Source organism: Enhydra lutris, unplaced genomic scaffold (assembly GCF_002288905.1).
Source record: "Enhydra lutris kenyoni isolate GAN:26980312 unplaced genomic scaffold, ASM228890v2 scaffoldscaffold21, whole genome shotgun sequence".
NCBI lineage: Eukaryota > Metazoa > Chordata > Mammalia > Carnivora > Mustelidae > Enhydra > Enhydra lutris.
Window position 1 is genome coordinate 9,090,408 of NW_019154105.1, and position 17,143 is coordinate 9,107,550.

At 36.9% G+C, this 17,143-nt stretch overlaps 1 protein-coding gene across 1 annotated transcript; it reads right to left on the bottom strand.

Moving 5' to 3' along the window:
• Positions 1-16,934, bottom strand: LOC111148905 (albumin). Its single transcript, XM_022505688.1, has 15 exons — positions 16,736-16,934; positions 15,766-15,823; positions 14,473-14,605; positions 12,745-12,956; positions 11,814-11,946; positions 11,208-11,305; positions 9,739-9,868; positions 8,383-8,597; positions 7,094-7,226; positions 5,820-5,917; positions 4,653-4,791; positions 3,851-4,074; positions 2,076-2,208; positions 1,383-1,449; positions 1-170 (listed from the first exon to the last, which is right to left on the bottom strand). Exons 1-14 carry the CDS (start codon positions 16,812-16,814, stop codon positions 1,408-1,410), a joined length of 1,827 nt encoding a protein of 608 aa, XP_022361396.1. The 5' UTR covers positions 16,815-16,934; the 3' UTR covers positions 1-170; positions 1,383-1,407.
• Between the last annotated feature and the right edge of the window lie 209 nt (positions 16,935-17,143).

Genomic DNA, 17,143 nt, shown 5'->3' on the forward strand with positions numbered 1-17,143 from the left:
AGATTCTTTTCATTTTTTTATTAATTACAGCACAGAGAAGAGGGGCAAAAATGTTTAAAGAAATTTGTGTTCTTTAGTCAAAGGGTTGGTTTTACACCAACAGAAAAGAAAAACAGATGAGTAAGCTCTAGGTCTTCATTTCTCTTTCTTTCTCTTATTCTCAGGGCAGACTGAAAGACAAAAAGACAAATATGAGTACTGTTTGCAAACAGTATGAGTTTTTGAAATCTATTCAAATGAATGTTGAATTGCTTGGATTGTCTTCCTGCAATTTCCACTAAAGAAAATCATTCAGCCTGTCCTGGACTCTGAATTCTTCTCTTGGGCTAGGGGAGAGGACACACCAATAATATTGTAAAGTCCTCCCTTCATCACTGGTGTCATCATCTCCTCAGGCTTCAAAGTCCCAAGCTTTTCATCATCACTTCTCAGAGTCACTTGATTAACACCTACTTCTTACCTAAATTAATTACCATCAAAACAAGTGTTTTCTCAAAGTTAGACCTTTCAGAAGAAACTCTTGCCATTTAGGATGAAAACAAAATCACATCTTGAAAAGATCAAACTCACAGGACATATAAAGTTGCTTCCTCACTTGAATGCATGATCTGTAGGTATTTCCAGGTGGGCAAAGAGCAAGTGAAAACCTCACAGTGGGGACAGACCTCATGTCAGTTTGGAAAATATGAAAATAATTCATGCTAGAAAATAGTTGGACAATCTGCTTTAAAAAAGAGAATTGATACTCTCTTTTTTAATTTCCCCCAAAATATGACAACCAAAATGGGTGAAATATGTTTATGTTCAAACATTTAAATTTTAAAGTGGGCCTTAGTAGCAAGTTACTCACTATAAAGTGCAAGTTCACATAAGGTAGGTCTGTCATACTCTTCAATGAAATTAGTCTTCTACTGGGCTGTTAGATTGAACCATTCAACTGTTTTTTACCTTAAAAATGCACTTTCATATGGTCCAGGCTGATACCTAAAATGCCCACTGCAAACCACTGCTCAGTTGAATGGTTCTGTCTACTGTGTCCTATTAGGTCAAAATGGGACACTGGCTAACTCTCAAGCTTTGGTTTGAATTTTGAACTGTGGCTCCACCTCTCAAGCTGGGTTGTCCTTGTAAATTATGGAACCCAGGTCTATCTGGGCCTTCATTTTCTCATCTGAAAAATGGGAAAAATAATGACACTCAATTTAAGCAACTATTCTGAGAATTAAATAAGTTAGTATATATAAAGGTCTTAGACATGACTGGTACTGGTCTATGGGGCTCTTGGCAAATGGTTGTCAATATTTGCCATTTTAATAGCAACTATTATAATTACCTTTTTTATATAATTACTTTTTTAAAATAAAAATTCAAAGTATAGTTACCTGAGATGTTTGTGATGATGTTCTTTTAGGCTAAGGCAGCTTGAGCGGCATCAACAAGTTTTGGACCCTGAATACAGAGAAATGACAGATTTGGGGAAAGTGTAAGCATCACTATTATGATAAAAAGTTAACATTTATACAGCCACTTGTGATTACAAACTAATTTTACATGAATCCCATTCTTTAATTCTAGTTTAGTACCAGAATTTCTACAAGGAAGCTTACTGACATCCATTGTTCCCAAAGGAATAAAAACATCACCTTCAAGTCAGAGGGGAAATATTAAATGATTCAGACACTGAAATAAATTTCCTCCATTAAGCTATAACATCAAACTCAGATTAAACCCAATCACAAACCAGCACTTTTCAAGAACATGTTTCAATACATTAGTATTTTGTTTCAAAGACTGGAGCCTTACAAATATTTCTATCTATATTCATGAACATCACAACCTTAGAAAAAGAACAAATACTGGAACATCTACTGATATGCTCCAGTGCAACAGGAGATAAAAAATGAGAGACGTTTAAGTAATTTTGTCAGATAATTGTGTAATTCTCTGCATAACTGGAATAAGATTCTGGTCCTGAATGTACTGTGTCGTTCGGATATATAAACCCCTAAGTTGTGGCCAGATCAAATGCAACAAGAAAGGAAATTAGCCATATTGCCCCCAAGAGACTCCAGCACCTCCTCAGCGAAGCAGCCTTCTTTGTTTTCAGCTGCACAGCACTTGTCCACAAAGGCTCCAAAATCCCCCATAACAGTTTTCAGTTGTTCATCAGTTGCCTTGGGTTTGTGTTTCAACAGCTCAACAAGTGCACTATATTTGAATGAAAACAAAACAACAGCAATAAAAATCAGGGAAAGAGTTGACTTACGTAAAGAAAGACATGGAATGAGTAAATCGCAGGATTAAAAGGCACAGGTAGGGAATAGAGACAATGGTACTGTAGTAACACTGTATGGTGGCAGACGGTATCTACACTTATGGGGAGCACAGCATAATGTACAGGCTTGTCAAGTTGCTATGTTGTACACCTGAAAATAATGTAACATTGTGTGTCAAATATGCATCGATTTTTTTAAAAAGGGAAAGAGAAAAATGGAGATGGGAAAGACAGTTGTATTATTGTTTAAGTTTATAAGTCTTAGAGCCAGGCAACTCTGAGCTTGAGGCCCAGGCTTACCACTATAAGATTTAATATTCTCATTTGCTTAATGAGGAGAATAAAAGCCATCTTCATAGGGTTGGTGGAAGGATCAAATGAGATAATCAATGTAAATTGTTTGACATATGTAATATCAATAAATCTCAATAAGTCAATAGATCTCTTGTCAGTAAGTCTCTAGGAAGGATATGTCATTGCATTTATACATTATTCAGATTTTAGATGTTATACTATATTAAAAAGAAAAAAATTTATACCATAGTGAATTGAATTTTCTAGTGATTTAAGAGCTAAAACTGATTCTTAAAAGAAATCGGAGGGGCAGACAAACCATTAGAGACTGTGGACTCTGAGAAACAAACTGAGGGTTTTGGAAGGGAGAAGGTTGAGAGGATGGGTGAGCCTGCTGGTGGGTACTAAGGAGGGCACGTACTGTGTGGAGCACTGGGTGTGGTGCATAAACAATGAATCTTGGAACACTGAAAAAATATAATTAAATTAAGATTTTTTTAAAAAAGCTTAATTATCTTGTTAGACTCCATTTAAAAGTTTCTAATCCGAAAGTCTTTATATTTGGTCCATGAAATTTACCCCATTTAGTTAATACTGGGAAGGCCATAGGTAATAAAATCATCCAAACTTATGTGAGCTGGTGGTCCTAGTTCCTTGACATCCACAGAGATAAAATAGTGCTAGAGAGAGAAGGGTTTTGCAATATTACTCATAAGTCTATGGCTATGATTAGAACACCCAAGATGATAACATATGGTGCTAAATTTCATGCACTTCTAACCCCTATTGACAGCAATAGGGTGTACAGCTTTCAAACTCATTTTTCTAGATGTTTTTCATCCAACTTGCATTCTCAAAAGTTATATGTTGAGGATTTGCCTTGTCTGTGGGTTGCCATAGAGCAAACTTAAAATAATCATTCATGCCTAGAAATATATTCCTCTATGATTTCTACTAACTAATTTGACATTTGCACAAATCCATCAGTTAATTGTTCATCTTTTTCTACTGAACTTTTCTTAAGACCTTATTCCACTCTAGCTTTTATCCACAAGACTATTCTGAATGATTTGTAGGGAAGATTCCAATATAGAGGTTTATTGCTAAGAAAACAAAAAGCTATCCATTTTATTCTTGACATTTTTATCAGCTTACTAAGATCAATACTTAAATACTATTTTCCAAAAAATATAATCACTACTTCAGAAAAAGTTACACATTTCAATGTACAATTCTCACTCTCAAGACTCTAAATGCTTACAGTAATGAAATACTACTCACGATTGTTTCTTCACTTGTTTCTCAGCCTCGGGAAGTGTGCATAAATCTGCATGGAAGGTGAATGTTTCAGCATTAAAGTCTTTGGGAACATATGTCTCATCGACTGCCAGAGCAGAAAAGCATGGTCGTCTGTTCACCAAGGACTCCGTGCAGCATTTGGTGACTCTCTCGCTCACTGGGGTCTTCTCGTGCAACACGCACAATCGGTTCAGGACCATGGACAGCTAAAGGACAGTGCAGGAGAGCAGACATTCAAAAGAAAAATAGTAATAGTTTTCCCTTTACTTTCCAATAGACCAAAGACATATTATATTTTACCTAGCAACATTGAATCCAAGGTTGATTGGAGGAAGTGATTTTGTTTCACTTTAGAACTACAGATAATGAGGGACTTTTTAAAGAATGTTCTCTTTATGTCTACATTTTAATAATTCACTTGAGAAAATAATTGATTTAAATAATTTCATGTGAGTCCTCAGATATGTACAGGAGTGGGAAGGAAACAGTCTTATACAGACACACATTTTTAAGAGACCCCAAAAAATATGAAAGTTTTTTAAGTTCCAGGATGAAACATTGAAAACTCATGGAATTTTGGTCAATTTATCATTTTAGGGATCTTGTACAAATCTTCATTCAGGACAATAAGGGGTGACCAAGTCCTGGGTGCCACTACCAAATACACACACATGCACGTGTATGCGCACACATGTTAGTTCACCCCTGTTTCTGAAAGTTAGCTTCGTTCATATCTAAAGGCAAAAATTCATCATTATTAACTTATTATACTTGAAAGACTTACATAATCTTCAGCACAGGACATTCTTTCTGTTTCGGGTTTGGTACAACACCTGGTGCCCACTTTTCCTAGTTTTCTTGAGACCTCCACAATAGTTGGAGTTGACACTTGGGGGAGTTTCTTGGTGTAACGAACTAAGAGCCTGAAACAAAATTGCTAACATGTTTTCATGTTTTCTCTAACATAGCAGGTCAAGCAGAGAACACTTAGCCAAAATTAACTAAAATAATTACCCATCCATGAAATCACCTTTGTCTCCAGGTTGGTTGAATAGTATAGGGGAAGACCTTGTCCTGAGTAACTAGTTAAGCTTATCTTTGTTTCCACCTGTGCTGTATCATTCTAGGAAAGTAACTTATTATAATTCAGTGATATTAATATATTTATTTATTGCTTCTTTCTTTCCATAAAACCTACTGGGGTCTTGATATATATCAGCACCCTGCTAAATTTGAAAGGTAGGTATAAGTTTTCTCATCTATAAAACGGGAAAAGTTATATCTGACTCATAAGGATGGTGCAAGTATTAAAATAAAGTATGCAATCAACCTGGCATGGGACCCAGCACATAATAATCACTTACTAAGAATTCCAATCACCACTGAAAGTCACGTATGGCTACAATCTGCTCAAGGGAAGAGATGATATCTGGTTCACTGTTGTTATACCTAGCACCCATAGTCAGAAGAGTGCTAACATATGTAAACCAAACAGTAAATATCGATTGAATCAATGTGTCTCTTATCTTTACCTCCACAGATAAGGCTCTATGTGGATCAGGACATTAGTCCATCAGCTTATATATTACTTCTTGAGCTACTATTATTTAAAGCCTACCACTTCCTCCTTTGTAAAGCATTGCTACATTTTGTTTGCCCATTAGCTATTCCTTAACCTTCAAGGGGCATCCTCGTTTCCTACATTCCATGATTTGCTATTTTCCTTTTCAATCTCAAGAGGCCAGTGTTTTAAACTGCAGTCAAATACAGGCCTCTCCTTCCCATTAATCATTTTACTCTCCCTCTCTAGTCTTTCTTGATCGAGAGAGATTAGAAGTATATAATGTATTTTTATGATTAAAATTTCCATGATAGGTGGTATATATATTAAGTCTTAAATAATTACAACTTGATCAAGAAAAAAAATCAACTGATAAACAAAAATACTTACGCATTTTGGAAGCCATACTCTCCAACTTTTTCAAAAAGTTCACAGTTTACTTTGACTAAATTCTGAGGCTCTTCCACAAGAGGTTTAAATTCATCAAGCTGAAAGAGAAAAGAATTGTGTTGACAGAATTCCACCTGAGCACCACACAGGTTCTTTTTCACGACTCCAAGCAGAATGAGATCCCTCCTCCTTCTGCCCAAAGCCATGTAATTAGATCTTTGATGTCAAATCTATCACAATATGTCCAAACTGTTTATTTGGCAAGGGTGTATAGTATAAGAGATTAAGACTACTCAGGCTCTGGATTGTGACTGCTGGTGTTCGAGCCGGGCCATCCGACTCATTTTCTAATCGTGTAATTACACCTCCCATATTTCTAAGCTTCAGAACCCTCACTGTTAAAATGAGAATTAACAAAAAAGAAAGGAGAAAAGGAAAAATAAGAAAGAAAATGGGGATAAAGATGGTATTCACCTTTAGAATTGTTCTACAAACCATTTGAGTTAATGAAACTAAAACAGTGCCTGGTAGGTAATAAAAGCTTAGTAAATGATAACTATGGCTATATCATTATAATTAAACCAGCTCTCCAGTTGGATACTGAGTTCCCTGAGATAAGAGATTTTACCTTGGTCATAGGCTCCAGTATGGTGCCCGGCGTATAGTAAGTTCTGGATAGAGGAAAGAATAACTTTCCTGTGATTCTAAAGTTTGGAAACTGCTATATATGCCGGGAGTGTTAAATAGCTTAAACATGTTAAAATCCTCTTAAAGCATAGCTAAATATGGCCAAAATCCTCAAGGTTTCCCTTCCTTACTTCATATCTTGTAAAGCAATTTCTACACTTTTCCCCCAGGACCGGAAAATATTCTAAATGAATAGATTTCATAATCGTCCTTAAGATGCTAATTCTTGATATTTGATAAATCTTGGGATCTGGTTAACTTTATATCTAAGCTAAGTCTCTTAACTTACAATTCAATTTATCTTATTTTGTCCTCAGGAGCATAAATAAAAGAAAAAGAATGGTCAAGATTTGTGAAATTAGAGATTGCTCCCTTCAGATCTTTCCTTTCTTGGCTCTTCTAGGTCTTACTAACCATTCTATTTAGAGCTATTTTTCCTGTAAGGTTTAAAATCACAGGATTGAAACTATGTCAAGAAAAGATCTAAATTGCACTATGTAGCAATTCACATGCTTGGATTACTTCTCTTTCTCATTATTAAGGATCATGAGCAGGAGCGCTACACTGTTTCCCACTAAGGAACGTACCACTTTGCCATAGCAGCTAGGAGGATCATCGGTGGCACAACACTTCTCCAGAGTGGCTTCATATTCCTTGGCAAGTCTCAACAGCAAAGAGACAGAGTACTCAGGATGCCTTCTTGAATATTCATACAAAAACCTAGTTCAGATGAAAATAAAATAGATTTCATTGGGCAAATGAGCAAGAAAGATCACATAACTCACCTCAAGAGTGACTCCTATCCCAAAGGTCTGAAATTGACTAGACCCCATGCCGGGACGCTTAGTGGCTAAGGGGTTGCAGTTCAGAATTAAAGCTACCTGCGTTCAAATCCTGCCTGTGACACTTAGTTTGCCATATCACCTTAAGCAACTTATTGAAACCATCACAGTCTTAGTTGCCTTCTCTGTAGCACGTGGATAATAACAGTACCTATCTCATAAGATGGTTTGCGGGAAATACATGACATGATCTTTGTAAAGTACACGCTGTATGGCACAAATTAAATGTTTGATGAGTGACACCTGATATTATTATGTATATTTTTTATAACTTGGACTATACCTCAAAAGGGTTCTGATAAATAAATAGAGATGTATTCTTGAATTTCTTTTTCCTCTTTATAGGAGTGAAATCTTGAAGGGTACACGATTTTGTGAAATACATTGCAACATTACACTATTATAATCCAACAATAAGAATGCAAAGTTTACCACCACACTTACTGATTACATATAATCGTTTATTTTGTCACTTAATTTCATGCTGCCCTGCCATGCTACTGTACTCCTGGTCTGTTCAACCAAATATAAAACACGTGGTAGCAGACCGCATAATTCCTCTTATACTTCCTTATATAGATAGATAAATGGCAGGTAGATAGATAGATAGATACAGAAATACAGTGATGTAAAGATGCACCACATATATTCACACATATCTGTTATAGTAAGTTCAAGAAATACTCTTTGAATGAATAAATAAATAAATAATATGTTCATAATTAATGTATACAAAAATGTTTCTAGAGTATTCCCAGAAATATCCCAGAAAATGAATGGGGTCAGAATAAAGATAGAAACTGCTCTATTCTCTTCTCTTCTGACTGAGTTTTTGCCATAAGCATGTATTAATCTATAATAATTTTTTAAACTAATCAATTTTCCCTCAAAACTTAAAAGCTAGGAGAGGGAAGGATAAAGAAGCATTGTAGACAACATGGAAATTGTAGCAATGTCAAAGAAAAGCCTAGTTTATCTTTCCAAATCCCGAGACCATCCAAAAAGCATGGAAGGATTATTCCTTATCCACTTACGTGCCCAGGAACACATCTTTTGCCTCCTGATAGTTTTTGCAAACTTCCTTATCTTCAACAAAATCAGCAGCTAATGGGGACAGGTCACCAGGCAACTCATCTCTTTCCACCTCTGTAAGGCACTGGGATTTTTCCAACACAGGCTTATCGCAGCATTCCTTCAGTTTAGTGGAGATTGAATCCTGATTTTCACACATGTACTTGGCCAGATCCGCCTATAAGCAAGTCGATAAAAATTTTTCAATGTAAATGGACATCACTGCACTTTCTCCCCAGATACTTATTATGTTGGCAAAACATGTTTACTGTGTTCTAAGACCATACATATACCAACATGACTTCTATAAATACTTTCAGTTCATGTTCCTAAGACTAGGGACTCAGAACTACTAAAATATTGTCAATTAATTACAAAAGACTGGTCAGTAACAGGGAGCCATCTCTGTTATTATTAGTTTTATATTTTGACTGTCAAGTCATTTAAGGTTCTAAATTAAAACTCGGTACTATTTTTCCAAATAGTCCCCTCACACATTTTGAAACCAAATAACTAAATAAAATGTGAGAGATCTTTGAAAAATTAGTCAAAGGCCCATAGTCATAGGCCCTACTTACGCATGTAACATTTTTGTCTTAAATTTTCCAGAAAGTATTCTGAGAGATTAAGATTCTGGTATTTGGTCATATTTTTAAGTTTGGAAAAAAGTGATATCATGCTAAATATGTGTATAGTTAACACAGATGGTTAACTGAAAGAGAATAAAAAGGAGGGAAACTACATAATTTCCAAAGTTCTCTTTAGGTAGTAGCTCTTCTCCAACTCCACCCACCTCCCAAAAATGTCTGCTTAGAAATCTCCCTTAGGGGACGCCTGGGTGGCTCAGTTGGTTGGGCAGCTGCCTTCGGCTCAGGTCATGATCCCAGCGTCCTGGGATCGAGTCCCACATCGGGCTCCTTGCTCAGCAGGGAGCCTGCTTCTCCCTCTGCCTCTGCCTGCCTCTCTGTCTGCCTGTGCTCGCTCTCTCTCCCTCTCTCTCTCTCTGACAAATAAATAATAAAATAAAATCTTTAAAAAAAAGAAATCTCCCTTAGTAGGTGCTGTCAGTGTAAACTTGTGTCCTCACAATATGACTGAAAGGGTTACAAATTAGTGAATGTGTTTGTCAGATCGTTTAGGGAGTGGGATAGCCAGGTTGAAAAAAAAAAAAAGGTACCACACGGCAGGGAAAGAATTGAGCAGATTAGATACAGAAAACAATCTCAACCCACTGTCGGCTTCAAGGATAATACTAAGCAAATTCATCCTACCCGCTGAAGTGTGTAAGTTACTAACAGAGCATACTGTGGATTCTTTACCCTGTCATCTGCACATTCAAGAAGGTCACCGTGGCAGCATTCCTTGTGGACTTTGGTAAGATCTGTCACCAATTTGGAAACCTCTGCAAACTCAGCTTTGGGGAATTTCTGGCTCAGGCGAGCTACTGACCTAAAAAGAAAATTCCATGCAATAGTTTATGTCAAAGCATGAGGAAAATACTACTCAAAACAAGAAAATTCAGGATAAAATAACATATAGATATAATTTGTAAAATCCATTTGTTCTTATTTTAATGCTAGTTCTGAACCACATGGTTATCTGAGAGCGAAATATTTCCTTAGGTCATAATTAGCTATTGTAAGGGTGTGTGTGGTGGATAGAAGTCCAGCAATTCATGAAAGCGGAAATCAAAGAGAGATTCTAGAAGGAGCAACATGTGGAGAGCCATCCGGTTTGAAGCCCAGACCTGACTTCTAGATGTGGTTGTGTCACTCATTAGCAGTGGGACACTAGGCAAGTTACGTAGCCTCTCTGAACCTCAGCCTCTCCACGGTCATGACAGCATGCTACACTGAAAGACTGAGGCGAGGACTAAATCAGTCAATCCATATGAAACCATTTTATAAACTGGAACCAAGACACTGATCCAGTGAGGAATCTAAGCTTCCCGCCAACAGGGAAAAAGCTAATATCCACATGATTTCCCAAATCATGTCAACATTTCCTCCATCGGATGGAAGTTCCTTCTTCCCCCAAACCAATCACAGCCTGTTCAACTGCATTTCGTTTCATGTTGGGGGTTTTTGTTTACTGACTTAGTTAGTTGATCTTGGTGGCATGGGGGTAGGGATGGCCGGCAAAGATTGCTCAAACGATGGTTTCTAGAGAGCTTGTAGAATGTCTGCTATTTTCATGTTATCTCTTGTTGCTGTTGATTCATTGTTGACTAGCAAGTGAGGGATGGGGAAGGGGATTTCTCTTGGCTTAGAAATTGAAGGACGCTCCTAGAACCAGTGAAGGAATATAAAAACAGAGACCCAGACAAAACCAAGGGATTAACAACAGAGCTAGAGCTATGAGAAAATGAGTACTAACCCTGATGGCTAAATTAATTAACAGAACATAAAAGGAAAAACATTTCCAGATAACTGGTGTTGTTTGGGGGAATAAAATTAAGTAGAAGACCCTGACAACTGCTCTATAGAAAGAGTGGATCATTAGAATAAGGTCCCTAGTCTTTCTAAATAAGTGGAATTTAAATATTGTCCTAGAAGGACAAAAAAAGATACCTCCTAAATTCTGTGACTACCTAGAAAAATGTGATAAAAAATAATGAGGAATTGTCACTGATGCTCTGATTTTCACCACTGTCAAATTTCTACATTTTAAACAACCAGGAAGATGTATGTGAAAGTACCTCCATAAAATGCCATATAAGTGTACATTTTTGTCAACTGAACCATAACCACTTACATCATTATAAAGATTCAAACTAAGTTTAAAATACCATGCTTTGAAGGCTCTATCTCCGAATTTCTGGAGGCTGGCACACTTGAATCTTTCTTTGGCAGATGAAACCAGTACTTTTTCCCTCAAAGCCTCAATCTGCAAAAAGAAATGATTTGGGAAAAATTAGAAAAGGAAAGTTCTATGCAAAGCACTTCTTCATAAGTTCAGATAAGACTGTGCCGAATTAAAATGTAAAGAGATAATTTACACCTAAATTCCCAAGCACCCACTATTAGCAAATAATTATTTTGCTATGCAGGGAGAGCAAAATCAGTCTGGTCCTAGTGGAAAACTCTAGGTGGTTAAGAACCAGAATAGAGACATCACCAAGGAAAAGGGCGCTGACAGGAAATGTGGAAGACAGAGTCCACTAATATCCCAGAAAATATAGCTTTGTTGAGTTCTCAGTTTTGCATATAATTTATCTCAATATCTCCTCCACCAACTCTCACAACATCACTAAACTCCCTAGAATAGGGAGGAATGCTTTTTTGACCATGTAAAGGAGTTTGTCTCAGAGACACAAATTCCCTAAATCTAGCCACGAGATGCTCAAAGTCTGACGTTTGATATGAATTGGTCCTCCCATTCCTCTGGACAATACCTTGGGTTCCAGGCAGGCGGCCTTATCAGCAGCTTGGCAACATTCTGCAAAAACTCCTTTATATTGTTGAGCATAGTAAAGGAGTTCTGGGGCATAAAAGTAAGGATGTCTTCTGGCAACTTCATACAGGTATCTACATTTTCAAAAAGAAAAACGGGCAGTCATGTTTCTATAGCAAACAGTGGTATGGGGACAACTGTAATCAACATTCTCATCTAATTTACCAGTTAATCTCAATATGTACATGAAGACCTTGCCTTTGTCATTCTGAAAGTCAGTGAAAGGTTGAACTTCTATATATAAATTATGTACAGACATATATATGTTTTATATATATGTACACATATATACACACACATCGGTGTAAAATAGTTAAACTTTGGTGATGCAATGTTTTTGACCAAAATGAAATCAATTCTGAGAATAACTAAATATATATCTTCATAATATTTTACCACAGGCCAATCTCTCCATTTTTTGTTTTGTTTTGTTTTTTGTTTTTTACATATCACGTCCTATTTCAATGAACTCTAAAAGCTCTTTGATCCCATTTTTTTCATCCTGGATAATTTTGTAGTATCAGATCTTACTGCTTTGAAAATTGTCATTAGAATAAAAGCTTCGAAGCATTAATGTCAAGAATATTTTTTACGGGGCGCCTGGGTGGCTCAGTGGGTTAAAGCCTCTGCCTTCGGCTCAGGTCATGATTCCAGGATCCTGGGATCGAGCCCCGCATCAGGCTCTCTGCTCAGCGGGGACCCTGCTTCCTCCTCTCTCTGCCTGCCTCTCTGCCTACTTGTGATCTCTGTCTGTCAAACAAATAAATAAAATATTTTTAAAAAAAAGAATATTTTTTACTATAGTAACAGCTATAAGTCTCGAACTTGTTTCATAATTTTTCATTTTGAAACATAAAAATCAGATGACTTACTTTCCCAGAAACTTCTGTTCATTTTCCTGAAAGGCAGTGCACATGACCTCAGGGTCTGGGGTCACCAGCGGAGGGAAGCCCGGGTTATCATCTTTGTGGGTCAGGAAGCACTCATTTCTCTCAGGCTCCTGTTTCTCACAGCAGTCAGCCAGCTCGCCATACTTTTCCCGAAGAGAAGCAACTGTACACAGTTTGTCTCCAAAGAGAGTGTGCTAGGTGGAAGAGAGCAGGCTTCAGGTCACTGGGAGATATTTTATTTTCTTTGTACCCAAAGAACAGTATAAAAAAATTGAAAGTATGGGTAAACCTTGGTTAGGAAATCATGTACACATATACTTTTTTCTCAGGGTTAGAGAGTTCCCCTTGATTTGACCATGTATGGGACTTTTGTAAGAATTGACCATCACCTGACTACTTAGGGTGGGTAGGGCAGAAGGGCAACACAAAAGAATGAACATGGTGCTTATTTCTACATATTGCTACAGGTTAGGAGAGCTGATAAAAAAAAAAAAAATCAAGGGAAAATAATCCTCTAAGTAACAAGTGAATTCACAGTAGGGAAGAAAGTATTCAGATAGTTTCTCATTTGATCTGCTCCTTTCTGAAAGGTCCAACTTTTAAGTAGATACTATTCAAAAACTGAGGAGTAACACAATTTACTGTATATTATTATGTAAAATGTAGATCTTTTTTATTCTAGAAACATTTGCCTCAAAACACATTCCATTAAATGTATTCTTTTTGTCCCTATTAATTTTTTATTATGAAAGTAATTGGCTCTTCAGGGAAAATATATTGCTGAAGACAGAATTCATTAATTTTCTGAAAAATGCATTTTTAAAAATTCATATTTATAGCCATAACTTTGTGTTAAAAGTATTGAGTTAAAGTACTGATTCTAACTGGAGAGAAAGATAAATAGAGAGAAAGAAATAAGAGAGGGAGAGATGGGGCACCTGGGTGGCTCAGTGGGTTAAAGCCTCTGCCTTCAGCTCAGGTCATGATCCCAGGGTCCTGGGATTGAGCCCCACATCGGGCCCTCTGCGCAACAGGGAGCCTGCTTCCTCCTCTCTCCCTGCCGCCTCTCTGACTACTTGTGGTCTCTGTCTATCAAATAAATAAATAAAATCTTAAAAAAAAAAAAAGAGGGGGAGAGATTTCAGTGATAAACACTGGCCTTGCCCTGGACAGGTATACACACGTTGAGTGGTGAGAGAAACGTAAACCTCTCCCTGAATTCAACACCTACATGGAAATACCAAAAGTTCAAAGTCCTTCAAAATGAATAAATGCCTATTTTTTTATTCTGTGTAAAAATATAACTATCCCTAAAATGAGGACTATATCACTGTACTATTATTTTACCTAGGAAACAAAATCAACACAAAAATCAGATGAGTGTCTCCGGAAGATAAAAGCCACGCTCTCACTGTTAGCCTCAATGAAAAGAAATCAAACCTGGGATTTTAAAAAGAGACTTTTACAAATCACAAATGTCCATTTAAATACACTGTAACTGTTGTGCGTGGTCTTCATAAAGAGATGTTTTTAAAACTGTGAGTATAGCTGGAACATCTCTGCCATAGAAGAAACAAAGGCTATCCCCACTTCTGAGAGTTGCTTACAAATTAATAATTGAGGAAACAAAAGTGGCATTGTTTTTCCTTTGAAATGATCAGGATTACTTATAAGAAGAAGAAATAATACTCAAAATCAAAATGTACTTACAAGGGATTTGCCGCAGTCGGCCGCTGTCTGGTCAGCAGCACAACCTTTTGCAAACTCAGTCACTTCCGTTGCTAATTTCACATGGTCTTCAAATGGGCACTGCTGGAGATACTGAGAAAAGGCAACCAGCACCCTGAAACAAAGGACAAATATAAAAATGTAGCATGGGGCACATGGGGGGCTCAGTCAGTTAAGCGTCAGCCTTCAGCTCAGGTCGTGATCCCAAGGTCCTAAGATGGAGCCCAGTGTGGGGTTCTCTCCGCAGCGGGAAGCCTGCTTCTCCTTCTCCCTTTACCCCTCTCCCTGCTTGTTCTGGTGTGTGCTCGCTTGCTCTCTCGCTCGCTCTCTCAAATAAATAAACAAATAAAATCTTTCAAAAAAAAAAGAAAAATCTAACATGGTGAAGTGTTAATATAAAGTATCTTGCTTTATATTATATATATCTATATAATATATAGATATATATATATTTTATATATCTTGCTGGACAACACACTGTGTCTGTATATGTTCTATATTTTATACATCTCACTATTAGCCAGAAAGTCTATTCACATCAACTGTTATCTGAAGCCTAACCAGGCATATGTGGCTTCCTGAGCAAAGCAGACATGTATTTACACCATGTTTAAATACATGTGTGTGCCTGTCAGGAGATGTACAAACATAGAGCAGGCAAGTGAAATGTATTTTAAATAAATCTAATTATTAAGACTAGGGACATTACATAGGTCCTTTGACTATTTAAAACCAAAAAACCAAAGCCACACACACCTCTCACTTAATCAGGCTGTACCATGAGATTGGCCTTTAAAAAGTAAACTGTTTTCTCATTTTGTACTAGATCTAAAAATATTAAAATGTTCTCAAGAAACCACATACCTATTTGGTAGGTAAAGGAATTTAGTAAGTGAGCCGCAAAAGGAAACATATATTAAATTATTTCTCACCATGCAGGTTATGGAAGAGTTCCGGAGCCACACTGTCCAGTACAGTGGCCAGTAGCCACATGTGGCTGCATAGATTTAAATAAATCAAAATTAAATGCAACTTTAATTTCTGACCCTCAGTTGCACTTGCCACATTTAAAGTGTTCAATAGCCACGTGTGGCCAGTGGCTGCCATATTGAACAGCACTGATGTAGAATATTTCCATCAATGCAGAAAATTCTATTGGATAGGATGGTTCTGGAAGACGGACTCTGATGACAGAGGAATATAAGAACTTCAGAGTAATAACCAACACTATTAGGGACATTAAATTTGACTATTGAGTATTTTTTTTTAACTTACAGGCCTTTGAAATGTTCTTCTCCCAAATCATTGTACCGATGAGCAATCTCACTCTGTTCTGGAGAGGAAAAAAGAAAAAACAAAACAGACTTACTTACATTCTGAAGAAAACAACTTAGTTATGATATTACTTTTTGTGTGTCTCTCCTTGTGACTTAGGTATTCATTTGCTCCAAAGTACCGGCCTCGGATCCCTACAGAAAATCTTGGGTTGGTGGTGAACTACTTCTTCTGCATTAAAACAGATGAGTTATTCAATCACCGATGATACTATTTGAAAAATCGTTCAAACTGTTAAATACTTATAGCTTTATATTCAAACTTGGATAAGATCTAATGTTCTTGCATTGTCTATTAACAGCTTCTGAAAGGACAGTCTAAAATGAAAAAATATAAATACAAGTTCTGTTTATAAGATTAGCAACACAGGTTTTTGTTTTTTTATAAACCAGGTGCATCCTTTGGGAATTGGAGCTATGAATTCTAACATCAACTATATCCTGCGAAGTTTGTCACTCTGCCTAAGTTCCTTCATGTGCAGAAGGAAGTTACAGCTACTAAACAATTTTCACCATTTTTTTTTTTACCTAGGATGTTAGAAATATATAAATAAGATAACTTCCTGGGCACCTGGATGACTCAGTCAGTTAAGTCTCTGCCACCTGCTCAGGTCATGATGGTCCCAGGCTGCTCAGTGGGGAGTCTGTTTCTCCCTCTCCCTCTGCCTGTCCCCTCGCTGGTGCTCTCTCTCTCTCTCTCTCACTCTCAATCCCTCTGTCCCTCTTAAATAAATCAATAAAATCTTAAAAAAAAAAAAACCTCCCTGAGGGATCACAGATACAAAATATCATCACCATCTAGAAATGTATGCTAAAGGAAAATGCTTCTTTAAAGACGCAGAGTTTTCTAAAATTTTCTCTTACTAGGAAAACACAGTAAAAGTTGAACAATAGGAAAATAGAATTCTTACGTGCTTCTCGACGAGTCAGGTCCCTGGAATAAGCAGAGCTAAAGAGAAAGAGGAGGGAAATAAAAGTTACCCACTTCATTGTGCCAAAGGCTTGTGGGGTTGATAGAAAAGGTAGGAGGAACAGAGGGAAATTCTCACTAATATACTTCTTTAACCAATAATTGTAGATTATTAACCAGACTCATCTTTGTATTTCATTGGTCCCCGACTGATTACAAAATTCATATTATTCTTGCCAAAAAAATTGTTTGACTAAATCTGTTGCGTATGTTTGCCATTTGGAACTGTTTTCTCCACAAGACGACCTTGTCAATTCATTAGTTATGTAAAACATCTTATCAAATTTTACATAAGAGTTTAAACGATTTGTCCCTATTATTCATTACCACGTTCTTTAGCTGTGATTTA